Here is a 17117-nt window from a genome sequence, read left to right as displayed (position 1 = left end):
TTATTCATGAAAAGTTTAAGGCAGTGTTTCTCTGAACTTCAAGGTGGGTCTATCTAACTTTGTCTCTTTTAAATAGATTTCTAAATTGCAATTCTGTGGTATAGGAATGTTTTAGAAACTGATCTACAAATATCTATGCTATTGCATACTCTTTACTGAAGTAATATGTAAAAGGCACAAAACCTGTATATTTATTGTACAATGATAAAATGTCAGCAACCATTTTAATGTTGAAATTACCCTGTAAAATTCCAAGTGTCCATTCCTACAGCTGAAACATGGATTGTGTGTGAGGTGTGTGCATGCAGCCACTGTTGAATCAGATCCAATGAGTTTTAGCTTGTAGCTTTGCATTTATATTTGTTTTTCAAACAGTGACTTTTAGTTCTGGTTTTTATAACATGTTATATTATCAGTTTAAAAGCAATCCTGAAAAGTTGAAATGTTGTTGGACATAACATGGGCCAAATTGAGGGCCTAAGAACTTGCAGGCTGGAGCTGATTGCACATTAGTGCTAGGAAAGCAGCATTTACATGGGTTTGTATTCAAATCTATGCACTGTCTTTCATGTAGATTATTCCTGGCAGGGGCAGCACTAAGCTACCGAAGATATGGAGTGTCTGGATCTGGGGTAGATGCCCTAAAATGTATGGACCATACTCGCTCCCCTCCCCTTCGCCCCTCGATGCCCTTTCTCACCAGTGGTTATTGTACCATAAACTTACATGTAGAGCGAAGAGTAAAATAAGGCCCTATGTATTTTGGGCCTCATCCAAAGTCCATTAAATCCAATAGGAGTCTCCATTTATTTCAATGGGTTTTGGATCAGGCCTCTTCTAAAGCAGTTTTGTAAGTTAATTTTGTGAAGATGACTTACCATACCACTCATCAACCCACGCAAAAGCCTGTCGGTGACCAATCATTAATATATCTCTGACCACCTGTGAAATAAGAAAAAAGGTTAAAAGTACCTTTTGTAGTAAAACATCATTGAAAAATAAACTATAGTAACATCATGGTCTTTCTATAGGGTGGAAGAAGTCAAGGACATAAACATCCTGAACTTTAAGACTCTATTCTGATCTATGGTGACATATACAGGAAGGAGACATTTGGGAACTGTACAATGAATATATTAATCTTTGGGCAAATAGACTGAAACTCCTTTTCCTTCCATCTTAAAATGGAACCTGTTCTTTTCACATATGGGAGGTCAATATCCTTCCAAAATCCTACCAACGTCTGGATATCAAAATATCTGGAGATAATATTTGGACAGGTGGAATGGATAACTTTCCCATCACTTGTGAGACCTGTAAACTAATCTGGATATTGTTATTCTGTGAAGGATTCTCATTTCTAATTGTAGATATTTTTAAAAAATCTTTGATAAAAATATATGCAAAACTTTGGTAGGAGAATATATAGAAAATCCTGTCCAAAAAGCATGAGTCAAAGCCTTTATGAAAAAGTCAGGCATTTTTCAATAAAAGATGGATTGAATTTAGAGGGCTTTGCAACATAGGAGAAGTGTTTATAACTGTGGCTTTATCGTATTGGAACTCTGACCATGCACTGACCTATCGGGAGAAGGAACCACACATGCAGTGACAAGGAACAATAATATACACTAGAGGGCCAAGCATGCTGAACTTCGAGAAATCAGATGAACGGTGCAGAGAGCATCAGAAAATACAGCTACTGCAGTAAGTCCCACTGAGTTGTCTGGAAACAGTCATTCAGTGATGACTTAATATCACACTAATGGTCCAATTCTGATCTCTTTTACACTGGTTTATTACTGGTGTAGCTCTGCTGACTTCAGAGGGAGAGACTTCTGATTTACTTCACAGAGACTGAGGTTAGGATCAGACTCTAAATCTAAGGAGTGGGATGAGACTGCCGGGGTTTTTGTTCTTAGTATTATGAGATTGGCTGATTAGCATAATGAGAAATAATGAGCTTCTACTGCATCCAGATAGAAAAGCTATTAAAGCCAATAGAGCTGTCAAATTGAAGTAACTATATGGCTTCATATTCTGCTCTCACTTTTAGTTAATTGGGAGTAACTTCACTGATGTCAATGGTGTAATATCAGAGTGAGAGAGGTCAGAGTCAGACCCACAGCGTTTAATTGTGGTAACATTACATGAACTGCTGATAAAGTACAATACAGACTTTAAAAGCTTCATGTAATGAAATGACAGGAAAAAATATTTCAGTCTAGAAACATTGTATTGTATTCATCCAACAGCTCAGAAACATCATGATAAAGCTGTTGTCATTGGCACAAATATTATTTTACCAGCAGTGGAGGTCTCTTGGGAAAGGATGTTGTTCTTAGCTCTGCCCACATAAGGATCACAGTTCTGGAGATGTTACTGCTGGCTGTACTCAGAGATGGGCCAGAAACTAAGCCTTGGATCTGAACAACTTGAGCCTTTGGGGAAGTTTGTATCCAGAGATGAATTTTACAGCTGGGCCCCATCTCTTTAATTGACTGAAGAAAACCTCCAGATCCAGTCGCCCATGGATGTTAGGGAGATTTGGAACCAGATCTAAACTTGAACTCGCTGGCTCAGGTCCATCTCTAGTCCTATTCATGTGCAGCATAATGCTCTAAGTCTACTTGTGCTCCCGCCCCACTCATGTGCAGGATAATGGAATACAGCCATTCACTGACCTTATGTACAAATTGTTCTACTCTAGTTTGAAGTCCCCAGACTTCAAATTTCACAGTCACCAGTTTGTAGGAGCACATGATTGGCTCGTGTGTCTCTCTCCAGCCTTCTTTTAATAGGCCTCTCCCAGTCTTCTCTGACTTGAAATATTTAGGATCCTGCAAAGCAAGGAGAACCATGATTGAAAAACCTTAGCTGAAAAGTCCTCATTTGTTAGCTTGTTAATGTGCCTGTTTTAAGGCACAATAAAATCATGCTAATAAACACGATGTAAAAATAACCATCTGCTTAAATGAATGGCAGGATATAGTAAAATACATGAGGCCAAATCCTGGACTGTTATCCATTGATGGCAGCAGTAGATACTTGGCAATGCGGTGAGGCTCATTTGGTACAAAAGACATTCTGCCATAGCTGGGCATTATAGTACTGGTCATTCTAGCACAGTGCATTATGAGGTGCTGTTTATTGCTCATGAAGGAACAGGTCTACTTCCAATGAGACCTGCTAGCGCGTTTTATGGTTGGCAGCATACTTACACACCTGACTGTGGTCAGCCATGCCCCTATTCCTGAAAACCACATCCCTTTTGGCATATCACACCTACACAACAAGGCAGATCCAGGGCCCAAGCATAATTTTTTCAGACCCAGTACAAACTTTTAACATGGGCCACCTCCCGTAATGGGGGTTGCAGCCTGGGCCGGGCCCCCCAGGGCCTCTGGGCCCTGGTAAAGTGTACCCTTTTTCCTCCCCATGAGATACTCACTTGTCTGCTTCTTTATGAATTTATCAAAGGCCTTATCCCCTACTGCCTTTGACCTTGTGTATTCATTTGTAACTGTGCAAAGTGAATACAAAGAAGCCATAAAATGCTACCATCCTGATTGTGGTAGCATTTTACATACCCTTTGTACAGGTGTCAATGACAACACAAGTTATTAGGGCGGTGAAGAATCGGGGTCCTAATGTTCAAACCAAATGGGAGAGCATTGGAAAATTATAAAGAAAATGTCTCTGAGGTTGAGGGAGCTAGTTAGATATATTTTAAGCCTATGAAAGAACTACATTATGGATCTAATCAGCAGATGGTAAAATGTACGGGTACATCACTTGTTTTAAGGGCCTGACTATGCCATTGTAAATTCTAAACTAACTTGTATATTACCAGTTGAGCATGAAACTCTACAAATTTGGAATCTCCAGTACAGCTCAGTCATGGTACCTTTGGACAAAACCCTGAAGGGTCTGTAATTTCAACATCAGCTATTTGATTTTCCAGTAAGTCAAGGAAAGCCGAGAAGCATGACAGTAAATATATTGTTGAGGGGGCAGTGAAGCCAAGACAACAATTGCTATTGAAAGCAAAGATATTACATCCAGTCTTGATTCTTAAAATAAAAGAGCTTTCCAAGTTCTCAAAACTCATTGCACATCTAATAAACTGTATTTTAAAAATAGGGATGTTTGGAGATGTGGTCACGAGAAGACAGCCAACTTGTCTTCAGGGATTATTTTAAACATCACAAAAGGATGCCCTTGGTTTAGGTAGGACAGCCAAGAAACACTTAGAGATTAGTTTCTAGTTGTTGCATTAGTTTGTTAATTTTTATGTATCTGGCCTTATGTCTATACCTGCTAATTACACTTTGTCAATCTTGGACAGGATTTACAGTTCAATGTTCATTTTCAAATGAAAAAGGACAGGGAAGTAATAGTGAATTTACAATTCAATGCCTTTAATCTACACTCAAGATCGAGTTCAGCTGTGTCCTACTCCCTGAAGCCTGGATACAGGAAATCTTGTGCTGAAGTCCATACTATTTAGGAAAGCATTTAAGCATGCACTTCACTTAAAGCACATGCTTCAGGGATGTCCTGAATAAGAGACTGAATGAGGATGAGCTAGGGAAGAGGCAAACTGCTGAGACTACTCTGTTTGTTATTTCCTGCCACTTGCTGTGATCTTATATCTCACTTGCTAGCATTCCTTTTTCTAATGTTTATAGTTAACCCCAGTGACTTCGCTTGTGATTTGATTCATAAACTGAAGCTCTACCATAAAACTTTTTGGTTAACCAAGCTCAAATGAGGAGATGTTCTTCCAATCTTTCTGAAAGTTATTACTTTCACATCCTTCTCTAAATGTGGTTGCAATATACTCTGCTTTTACCTTCAGAGCAGCATAAAAGACAAATCAGCTCTATCACACAGCAGAGTAATATACCCACTTTATAGCACAAATCACAGTCCCATAATGTTTGCCCATCTTCTCATTCAATAAAGCTTGACCTCAGCTTGGTCTAGATATTTGTAAAGAACTGATATATAAGTGATAATTGCCTGAAGCACTTTTCAATAAAAAAATATAAGGTGTGGATGTGGAAAGATGTGGAATTCTAATAGATGAATCCAAGAATTTAGAAATAGGTTAGAGCAACAATGTACAATGATCTCAAATATTCCGGCAATACATGCATGCACTGAATAAATATTTCTAAAGCAATCAAGCAAAAGTCACATGAAAATGCTAGTTGCACTGAGTTAGTCACTGTGCCTTGGTTCATAAGATGGTTTTGGTATTATGGCAGGTGTAGAAAAGATTTTGCTTTATTCACATTCACACCCAAATTTACAGATTTGCATGCTAAGATATAACAGCTCCAAAGATGATCTAGGAGATTAGATGGTAAATAATTCATTAAAGCCAAGATTTTCAAAAATAACTAGGGACTTTGCATCAGGGTTTTGGGAGACCACCTTGGAACACCTGAAAGGGAACTGATTTTCTGAAACATGGAGCACCTGTCCTATGGAAATCAGGCTCCTTTAAGGAGCCTTAAGTTAGATCCCCAATATCTCTAGTCATTTTTTAAGAACTTGGCCTAAAACCATTCTGCAACCATCTAGTCACATCAGAATCACTATTGGTTACTTCAGAAGCAGATTTAGTAATGACACGGTACAATAGTAATGTTATGATAAATTGATATTGCTAATAATTCAACCCTGGCTAATGCTGAGAGTCATGTTGTTCCATGCATGCACTCTACGTTTTAAGTCCCAATGATCATTTTGGCTCATGAGGAAGATACAGCAAATGAAGATTTCTCAGTTAGTATTTCATGTTTTTAACTATATGCTTTGTACTACATCAAATACTACTTTCCAGCTGCTGGATGCCTAGATCCATGATCAATTTTCTTTTATTAAACATTTTTTCAATTTAGGTATTCTATGGCTCTTATTATCAGCATGGATGTTTCTTTGACATCAGTGAGTAACTTCCTGCTCTTACTGATCTAATAGTGAGTCACTGCTGATTGCTCTTAAATGAAATGTTCAGGTAGGGTCTGTCTGACCTGGATAACATCTTATTTCCACTAATACTTCTGATCCAGAATTTCTCAGGCTGATAAACTAGAAGTTTCTCTGCCACGCTGGGTTACTGAGTCCAGAAGTTACCTTCAGGGATTCTTTTTTTCTAATATATACTTAGTCCCTCCCCCACTGTCTTATCTTTTCATTTTGTGCGTATACAGTGCCTAGTATAATGGAACAGTGGTTGTGATTGGGATTTTTAGCCATTACCACATTAAAAATGAATGAAAAATAAGATCGGTTTCTACTATTTCTACCTACAGTACTATATAAATAATTATTTATTTTCTCACCCCAGCAAATCTTTAGATAAAAAGTTCCAAATCCACCCCAAAGTCACTCCATTAAAGTCAACAGAATGACTCCAGTGATGAATTTGGCTCCATATCCAAGTTTCAAAGGAAACTAAACAATGACCATCTAAATTGCTTGAAATTCTAATGGCAGATGGGACTTGTGTTTTGCTCAAACCATTACAATTATCAGGAGGTAACAAAAGACATTTTGTTCTTTTAGAAAGTTAACCCAGCACACAACTAGATTAGTGATGAGGACTCTTCTTAGCTATTGGTCCACAAACAGGTCACGGACATCCATTGCATTGCTCCTGGCTGAGAATCCTTTTGACAGTGACCACAATGGATACTCACATATGGTCTCTTGGGTCTCTTTAATCATGCCCATCTGTTTGAAGGAGTAGTCATAAATTGACTGGAGTGCTTAAAGCATAGATGCCAGGGAGTGATAGACTTGGACAGACAACCTGCATAGCTCAAGAAGTCCCAGATCTTTTATGGGAAATCTGTTCTTTAAGAAAATATTAACATACAGAAATCATATGGTGCACATCTATGAATGAGGTCTGGGAAAGGCAAAGACTGAGGGGAATAAATTTTCATTATGGTACATTGAAAATAAAGGGCCAGATCCTAAAGACATTATTCAGCAATTACTCAGTCCTTGCTCAGGCAAGCTGATATTCAATTCAGTGGGAGTTTTGTCTGTTTGAGGACTGAGTAGGTGCACAGCTTCAGTAAGAAGAGGAAGAATTGTTAGTTTAATCTTTTGTCCACCCCCTAAAAATTTATCCCAGGGTTTGGTAACTTTGGTCTCGCACCTGGGAAAGGTCCAAGTGCTTTACAGAGGTCTGTTCTAGGCTGTCGTTCTATTGCTCCCCCCATTGGGTATCTGAGGGCTTGATCCAAGGTCCTTTGAAGTCAATAGGAAGCTTTCTGTTGAATTCAGTGGGCTTTGGCTCAGGCCACAAGTGCTGAGTACTGTTCCAGATGCTTTGAATCACATTTTCAAGAAGGAAGCTTCCATTCTGGGGGTGCCTTCAGTTTGTTCCTGCTATTGGATTGCTCTTGTAAATCTGAGGACCAGCTCCTCCAGCTACCTGGTGGAGAGCAGAAACCAGGTGGCGGAAGTGCCAAGTATTGATTTGCATTCACAATCCATTTTGCAATCACAAACTGCGTCTGCAGAAAGGTGGCCAGGCTTCGGCCCTTTTGAAAGGAGAGGCCTCTACTCAGAATTTTGCCAAGGAGGGAAGGCCCAGGTTACCTTCCTGGCTGCCTCAAATTTGTATGTCATTGCGATTCATGTGCCAGTTGCAATGCCACTCAATCAAATTTGGCCCAACCACCCCTCTGTCATGCCAGCTGGGAAGGGGCTCCTGCAATATGCCACCCAACTGTGTGTGACACTATATGGAATACGGGTGACCATTTCTAATATTATTGATACCCATATTACAAAACTGCAATGAATCTTACAAGATATGCCATAGAATTGTAGGACTGGAAGACACTTCGAGAGGTCATCTAGTCCAGTCCCCTGCACTTATGGCAGGACCAGTATTATCTATTATAGATCATCCCCGACAGGACTGATACCTTACAGGGACCATCCCTGTCCATGTAAGGTATGCATGGAAAAGTTATGATTTGTTAAATAAGATAATCTTGTTTATAGGTATGTATCATCTTTGCATCGTGAATTATAAATATGTGTGATATATTTGTATCTCAAACTTGTGCTCTGTTTCTGGGTGACACCCTCAGATAGATAGGCATCAGCAATATCCAGCCTGCTTGATGGTCCATCAAGAGCAATCAGCTGTACAATGAACCCATTGAGAGAAGCCAGCAGCTACTCCAATGAGTCAGCAGGACATGTAGGGACATGCTTGTGGACAGGGGACTCCAAGTGCTTTTCCATGCCCATGTGCTGAGAGCTTGTGTTTGGGACAAAAGATGTACAAGCCACATGGCAAAAGGATATAAAAAGGCAGCTGCATCTTCTCCACTTTGTCTTTAATCCTGTTTCTCACCTCTGAAGTAACTTCTTTATAAACTGAAGCTTTGAACAAAGGACTGATAGGCCCATCTAAGCTTTGGCTATGTTCCAGAGGGCCTTTACAAGCCAGCAAACTCACCAATGCTGAGAAGAACCTGATATATGGACTCTCAAGTCATATGTATGTATCTGATTGTTCTGGCCATTTAACAATTCTCTTCTCTTTCTTTTCTTTTCTAATAAAACCTTTACTTTTAGATACTAAAGGAATGGCTGGCAGCATGGTATTTTGGGTAGGATCCTAGCTAGTATTGAACTGGTAATGTGGCTGGTCCTTTCGGGATCAGAAGAATATTTTGTACAGTCAACAGAGTTTTAAGTAACTTTTCACTGTACTTGACCTATTCATTGATTGGGAGCCAGAAACTGGAATGCAATAAAGGGGGCTGTGTGATTTTTTCCCCCTAGTTTCTGTGGGGGATGAGGAGCACAGTTTTGTGACTGGTTGATTAATCTAACTATAGTGTTAACCACCAGGTTTAGGAGAATCTGCTCTCCTTTTGCAACCTGCCCTACCCTTGGCATTTTCAATGTGGGGTACCTGAGGTGCCTGGGGTCACATTCTGGTTAAGGAGGGGACCTGGCTCCTGGTTCTAATAATAGTAAAGACAACCTTACTAGTGTTCATTACCCAAGATATCCAGGGAGCTAGCTGAGCAAAGTAAATTCTACCAGATTAGTTACACTGTCTGTTTGGATTACAAAAGATAATAGTTGACCAGGAAAATGTCTTGCTGTTGGAATATACTGTTTTTAATAAATATTAAATTAAGCAGTTACAAATTAACAGAGCTGTTTTCATTTCTTCAGGCAATCACTCCTGCGTGTATTGCATTTTCATAATGCACCATCCTAAAATAAAGCTAAGAGGTAATATATTCAAAAGCACTTAAGTGACTTAGGAGCTTAAATCCCATTTTTAAAAGCATCAGAATTGTTTCAGAATCTAGGTCCCATTGATTTTCAAATGGATTTAGGCTCCTAAGTGACTTTTGAAACTAGAAGTGAGGTGCTTTTGAAAACTGTACCCCCAGGATTAAATGCAGGGAATGTTGTGATGAACTACAGACCTTTTCTATCTGTGCCTCAGGTGCTTCAATATTTTAACTTACCTTTCTGTTTTTCAAAATAAGTGCTCATCTCATTCAGCAAAATCATGAACTCATCTTTGGGCACTGCAGAGAATCTCTTTTCCAAATTTAATTAGAAACTGATTTAAAATACTGCTTGAAAGGACAACCATTACACTCTTGGGTCCATGTATTTTGTATCCTAGTGTATAATCAAGCACAGAGGCAGCAATATTTTTGCTTTGTTAGCACTTGATACCTAAAGTGCTGTTTTTAGAGCACTTTGTACTTGGCAATACAATGTACTGCAAACAGAGCAATTTGTGCCTTTTCCTAGCAAAATGACTTTGTCAGATGAGCATGCCTCATAAATTATATCTGACAAGCACTGGGGGTGGGGGGTGGGGAAAGATTCTCTACTAAACCAAATGGAGAAAAGAGGTGCTAGCTAATCTATTCAATTCTGAACCAGATTTAGGATTTTGCCATCATAAACAGAGTAGACAATAGCTAATACAATCCATATACTTTGGTTGATGAGTGTTCTAGAGAGGAACACCCTGAGGCACTGAATTCTGAATGTTATGTATAACCTAAGGTTAAATGGTTAGATGACTTCAGTGTTTAAGGGAACAAGACTCACACAAAGGCTTTGCTGTGCTAAATGTACATGGTGCACTTTTTGGACTAAAGAATACTTGAATATTTTTGCTTTTTGTAAAAAATAAATCCCAGATTTCTGTGGGAATTCTCCTCAAAAGACACATTGTTCCACAGTTTACACTCTTCCTTAACTCGCAAAATTGCCATGGCCAGATCAATCCAATCAAACTTACACATCTACATTCTGATCTTAAGATATTAGACTTTAGAGTTAGGAATATGAGGGGCACACAAAATTGTAAGGCATTGAAGACATTTGAATAGTACTGGTGTAATAGAGCTGGTCTTAAAATGTTGTCTTTCCTCTCATATTCTTAACCCACAGGTCCTAGTGCAAGAGTAAAGTGACTTATCAGGAACAGCTCAGAGGAGGGATTACAGGTTAATTTGGTTAAATCTAATCAAGACACTTCTCTGAAACTAAATTCTTGCACAGATAATTTTAGGTATTGCTATTTACCTACAAGTCTTTATGTGCAAGCTTATCCTTGGCACTTGCCAATGAACCAATCCTGACCTGCAGCACCTGTTCTAGAAACACTCTTCTAGTCTAGTCTTGGGTCTCTCTTGAACATTAATTGCTCTTTGTGTGGCTGTTTTGTAATGTGGAAAAATATTACCAGGCAGCTAGGATGAGCACATTCAACTCATATTCCCTGTGATGAACTAGGATTTGGTCTCCATAAGTGAAAGAACAGTGAGCTACACTGCACGTTCTTATCCTACAGGTGGCTTTTTGGATGTCTCAAGGCAAAGATTCTTTCTGGGGCATGGATTCTTTTTCTTAAACTCCTATCAGAGAATATTCTACCAACAGATATTTGACATGAAGTTAATTTTTTTTTTACTCCTAAGGTAAAGATACATTTGTTTGATCTAGCATTTCAGAATTAATTCTTTGTGATTTTATTTTGAACTATGTAACCTAGCATTTCATCACCAGCTGTGATGGGTGGGTTTTGGATTTCAGACTGTACAGACAGTGCTTCAGAAAGCAATGTAAATGCAAACTACTACTACTGTAGTTTAATTGTAAATTTTGTATTTCATTTTTAAAATATTTCAATTTTTATTTGAAGTTTATAAAAATAATTTCCCCTGAAGCTGCTAGGTAAATATTGCATTACCTCAAATGTCAAGACAATTCTGCTATCAGGCAAACACATATTTTACTTTTAAAAAAAGTATATTGAATAACACATGGCTGGCACAGGAGTGTAGCCTACAGGCCATTTCTAGTATATATGGCCTTTTCTATACATTGGAAGTTGACTGGAATAACTATTTCAGAATAGCTGTCCTGGCATAGTTTAGCTTCTCCAGAATAACTCCCCTGGACATTATTCTGGAATAAAAGTGATATTATTCCAGAATTATTACTCTTTTCTCTATTATACTCCACTCACAAAGCAGTCACTTGTATTCAGGAATAGATTGTCCACATGGGGAATATTCCAGAATAGCTATTGCAGTATACTTATTCTAGGAGACAAGTACTATGAGTGATATGCAAAGTGAAAAGGGATGCAAGCACATTAGATCAAAGTCTGTTCCAAGATACTCCATAGTAAATCTGGAGTAATTCCATTTGAGTTAACGCAGTTGCTCCACACATAGGTGTAACTGGGAGCAGAATAGAGGCATTTGGGCCCTTGTTGCTCTAGCACTAAGCACAGGCTGTGCTATGCTTCATGAAACATCTCTGTATTAAAGATTCTTAACTAGACTGTTTCCATTATATAGAAAAAAATTGGTTTTCTTTCTTCTACTATGACACTTAAAAGAGCTGAGATGACAAAAGATGACTGGTAAAAATGGGAATGACCCTACGCTCAGACCCAGCAGTCACCATCAGAAAACATAGCTTTAGCATACATGGAGGACACATGGTAATCCATCTGGACAGTCCAGAAACTACTCAGTTTGTGTTAGTAACTAACGGAGATTTCAACTTGGTTCTGCTTAACCGAAGTTGAATTACTACACTGACAATTTAACGTAATTTCACTGTGGGAGCTGAAGCAGCTATATTATTTCAATGTCATCATTCTCTGTGCCTGAGATATAGTGGGTGTTTAGTGATTCTGAGAGCACCTGGACAGTGGCAAGTTGGACCCATTAAAACACAGCTGTCTTAGACTGAAACCCCCCAAGCAATTGAAGGAGAACGGCAGCAGCTCCATGAAATCTTTCTTTTTGGAGGTAATTTAAAAAGCTTACTCCCTCTCCCTCAACATCAGCCACTTTGCTGTAAACAGGAAATGAAACATTGTTAATCTGAGAACTTAAATATGGTGGCAAAGAACATTTTGCACAATGGTTCATAGCTACAGTAAATGCTTTGTTTATGTGAATGGTTCACTTGAAGGTCTCATTCTTGAGCAGTAGCTCAACTCCCCTGTTCAAAAATTCAAATAAATGTACCATTTATATCTAATACACAAACGCATGCAGGGAATACCTAATGGTGTGCTACAGTTAGCATGAGTCTGGAATGGTCATGTGAACCCACAAGTGAATTATGCAGATCATCCCATGCTAGTGCTAATAAAACCTTTATGCACACCTCCTCATCCTGTAGTCTATGGCTATGGCTACACTGATGAGCAGCTCAGTCGATCCAGAAATCAGCATACTAAGACCACCTTCACAAGTGGCGCAGTGCAGTGAAGATGGCGCGCAGAAGAGGAGCAGAGAAGTCGATGGGAGTTACATAAGTTTTTTGCATAGCTTGCGTAACTCCCGTCGACTGCCGCTGAATCTCAGAGGTAAGTGTAGACAGGGTCTATGTAATATCTAGATTTGGACAGGACATGCACGCACACACACACAGCACATTACAGAGATAAAAACTAGCTGCTAAATTTTTATTTGGATCAGATCTAAACACCCCAAAGTCCAGCTGCAAATGTTCAGGCCTATTTAGTGCCTGTAACTCATCTAGACTGGAAGTATTTCTGTAAGATCAAGTCAGATGAATCACATGCAGCAGTTTGCTGACCTGCCCTTTGGCTCAAAGTTACTTCCAAAGCAAGCCCTGGAATGTGAGTCATAGCCACTCAGGGAGGTAGCAGCAAAAGGTTTGATGCAGAAAAATGCACAGCGTGTCATCACCAATAACTGTAGATAGAAACAACTCCAGGGAAGACACAGAGGTGCAAGTGAAGAGATTTGAGTGGAACAGCTAACCCACCCGCATCCAAACGGAATCAGCTCCTCAACAAATGTATGGACCAAATTCAGGCAGTTGCATTTGCTTGCACCCGGTCTGAATTTGGCTCTTTGAGTCTCATTAAGAGTTATAGATGGAACGATATCAACCCACTTTCTTATGCTGCATCCATGAGATCACCCAACCTCTCATTGCAAAGTTTATTGGTTTTCCTAGCATGTGAGCATACCCAGAATCGTAAGCATGCCAGGCCTTGTGATCATGCAGACTCGTGGGTTTAGACCAACCTTTTTCAGGTGCTTTGTACCTTTACAATATGAGTACAGAAAAGGCAGGAAATGAAGATTGTGGGTTTTGGCTGATCCTGTGGATCTCTAACAAATATAATCCATTAATACCTTGGCCATTTTATTTATGTATAAAATTCTTTTTGCACCTATCTTCAAAATACCTTGGAGCTTCACAGCAATAAAAACAAATCTGCCTTTTAAAGGGCCAGATCCTCAGCTGGTGCCAATCACTGCACCTCTTTGAAGTCAATTTACATCCATTGAGGATCTGGCTGTGTCTGTGCTTGACATCATTAATAAAATCCTTTTGTGATTCAGTAGTTGTTTAAGTGCTTCTCTGCAAACATTGAAGGATGAGACCTTCACTCTTCAATGGATTAGGATAATTTAGATGGCCCTGGCCAATAGATCACTCAAGATTATTGTAGACATCCTATAGGATGCTCCTGGCTGAAATGATAACAGCTCTTCAGTACATGTGGCCCGTGGGTAATTATATCTTTGACTCTTCAATTTGTAGCTTATATTTGTTGTCTTGGAAGAGGAGGGCATCAGATGTATGTTACATGAATTACACTTTTTTTCTTTCAATGTTTGTCCCATTCTCACAAAACATATCTCCCCTGTTTAGTTACAGCATAAGTCAAAGTGTGCAGCATGATTCCAATGGGAAATTATGTACATGAAAGACCTGTCTTCTGTAGCTTTGGCCCTGTTATTTATGTGAAAATCACTGCTATGTGATGTTCAATGAAAGGGAAATACAACCTCTTTAACTTGACTGATACATCCATAAAAGTATGGCCTTCAATTACCTGAAGGAGGGCTTCTAGGAGGATCAAGCTAGGCTGTTTTCAGTGGTGGCAGCAGACCGAACAAGGAGCAATGGTCTCAAGTTGCAGTGGGGGAGGCCTAGGTTGGATATTAGGAAAAACTTTTCTACTAGGAGGGTGGTGAAGCACCGGAATGGGTTACCTAGGGAAGTGGTGGAATCTCCATCCTTAGAGGTTTTTAAGGCCCGGCTTAACAAAGCCTTGGCTGGGATGATTTAGTTGGGATTAGTCCTGCTATGAGCAGGGGGGTTGGACTAGATGATCTCCTGATGTCCCTTCCATCCCTAATCTTCTATGTTTCCATGATAAGTATACTGGAATAAAAAACCTCTTTTAATCTTTGTGTATAACACAAATACAACCAACTTTTCTCAACTACACTGAAGTTAATGCAGTGGACTGATTTGGTCCATAATCCTTGGGTTGGTTGATAAACAGAAACTCAAAGGAAGGTCACAATCAAATTGCAGAAAGGAGCTTTTCATGCAAAAGGCCCTAAAATATTTATGATATTGATACAGTCACCTTACAAAGGTGTGGGGGGAAAGAAAAGCTGAACACTTCAGAGCCAAAAATAAAAACAGCTTGAGTCACAAATATTAGCTTAATAAGAAAAAGTATGTTGTTAGTGCAGTTTTCTCGATCACACTAGCACAGGAATAATGATCCACCTCTACAAAGAGTCTCATAAACACTAACAAGCAGATTCAATGCTGCATCAAAATATAAAAATAAATAGTTTCTCTAACGTGCAATACTGTAGCTGAATAATGAAAGCTGCAGTCAAAGAAAACTGAAGCGTGTTCTTAATGCAGCAGTAAATGATACATATTCATCAGGGGGTAGGGAGATTATAGGCTCAGTCCTGCATGGTATCAAGTGCTCTGACCCTGATCCAGCAAAGCACTTATGAACATGCTTAGCTTGTAAGTATATGAATAGTCCCATGAAATCAATGGATTACTCACATGCTTGAAGTTAAAAATATGTTTACAGGCTTTTTTTGATCAGGACCTAAGTAGTTAGTAGCATCTTTCAGGATTGCTGAGGACCAAATTTGGCTCTCAATTCCATTGGTGTAAATTTGGAGTAAATTCACTGAAATCAGTGGAATTATTCTGTGTTTATACTGCTATAATTGAAAGCAGTTTTGTCCAAAGTGTTTAATTCACTTATTCTGGTTTTATATTGGTGTAACTCCATTACGCTCAAAGAAGTTACTTCTAATTTACACCAGCATAAGTGAGAGGAGAATCAGATCTGTAGGTTGTAAATTGTGCAGAAAAATCCCTTTGAACCACTATGAAAATGTTACACCAATCTGTTTTTAGTAGAAACACTGTTAATTGTACTGTGAAAAACACATAGGGACAGATTCTCATTTACACTAAGGCCCCTTTATGCTAAGGAACCTTAACATGGGCAGAAATTACATGTATACCCTCTTCAAGGCCTCTTTACACTGCCAAAGGATGCTGAAGGGCCTTGGTGTAATGAGAATCTGGCCCATATTCTTCATAGGGGAATGTGAAAACCTTAGAAACCTTTGAGTGTATTGAATCAGTTATTACAAATTAATTATCAACTCCCAAATGCACACTGTAGTATTTTAAAAAAATAAATACAGAACACCCTCCCCCCAAATATTTACTTTACCGTTAAATAGAAAAGATGGGCAACTTAGCTCTTAGTATTTTATTAATTGTTGGAGAAACTTCTGTAATAAATAACTATGTATAAATAATGTAATAATAATAAATAACTATGTATAAATTATGTTCTAGCATCAAAAGAAACATAACAATGGTTGGGCTATTTTTGTTGTTTAATATGTAAAAAAATCTCCATATGTTTGGAATCAGAGACATAGATTTGTCCTTGAAATACAACACATGGTCTTTGAAACTCTTCACTGAATTAACATGAAGTTGTTTATTTTACAACGCAGAAAAAACTTATGACCAAAAACCAAAATGAAATTTAATAGCTGGGTATTAGAGAACCATAAGAAAAGATTATTTGTTATCTTTATGTTTATAGTATCTTGAAAGGCATATTGAGATGAAAAAAACTAACTTGATTTCTATAAAACACAGCCAAGTACTGGCCAGTTTAACTGCATGTCTGTTCTCTGCAGCTGCTATTCCTAAATGGTACTGAAAGACCGTGAGATAGAATTAAGATAATATGAGGCTGGTGAGTCATTTCACAAGGTGACGTATAGCATAGATTTCAGTACACATCACTCTACAATATACTTTCACTCTTACAATATACTTATTTTTCACCTTTTGTATTATGATCAGTAATGTGTTTTAAAAAAATCAATAGGAAGTATAAATAGGAGATCATAACATATGGCTGTCCCAGTATGACATACAGATTACCTATCTTCTACAAATATTTCCATTGGCGGTTCTTCATTGTCTGTCCTAAAAATGGTAGTGTAGTTTTGCTGTGCACTGTTAAACAGCCACAGTGCTCCACTCCTGCTATGAGTGTATTATTGGATCCAGCCTCCTTTTCTGCAGAAGCAAATAGTGCCTCCAGAATGAACAGCAGGCATGAATCTGAGTAGTTCTCCCTCTAGCTACTTGTTCTGAGCCTGCAGTTGGGTAGTGTGAGACTAAAGTGCTTACACTTGCAGCTGAAACTGAATGGTGGGTGC

General features: G+C 38.7%; 1 protein-coding gene across 1 annotated transcript in view; it reads right to left on the bottom strand.

Annotated features, from left to right (window-relative positions):
- The window catches only part of PITPNC1 (phosphatidylinositol transfer protein cytoplasmic 1), a 147339-nt gene that overhangs the window by 13139 nt on the left and 117083 nt on the right, over positions 1 to 17117 (bottom strand). The window contains exons 7-8 of the mRNA XM_067547332.1: positions 2685 to 2840; positions 879 to 942 (exon numbers count right to left, since the gene is read on the bottom strand). Coding sequence (XP_067403433.1) covers positions 879 to 942; positions 2685 to 2840 — 220 coding nt within the window. The remainder of the gene's footprint in view (positions 1 to 878; positions 943 to 2684; positions 2841 to 17117) is intronic.

Source organism: Emydura macquarii, unplaced genomic scaffold (assembly GCF_026122565.2).
Source record: "Emydura macquarii macquarii isolate MOO-44397 ecotype Brisbane River unplaced genomic scaffold, CSIRO-AGI_Emac_v2 contig_1230, whole genome shotgun sequence".
Classification (NCBI taxonomy): Eukaryota; Metazoa; Chordata; order Testudines; family Chelidae; genus Emydura; species Emydura macquarii.
The sequence above is the reverse complement of the archived record's forward strand: the minus strand, read 5'-3'. Positions and strand labels throughout refer to the sequence as shown.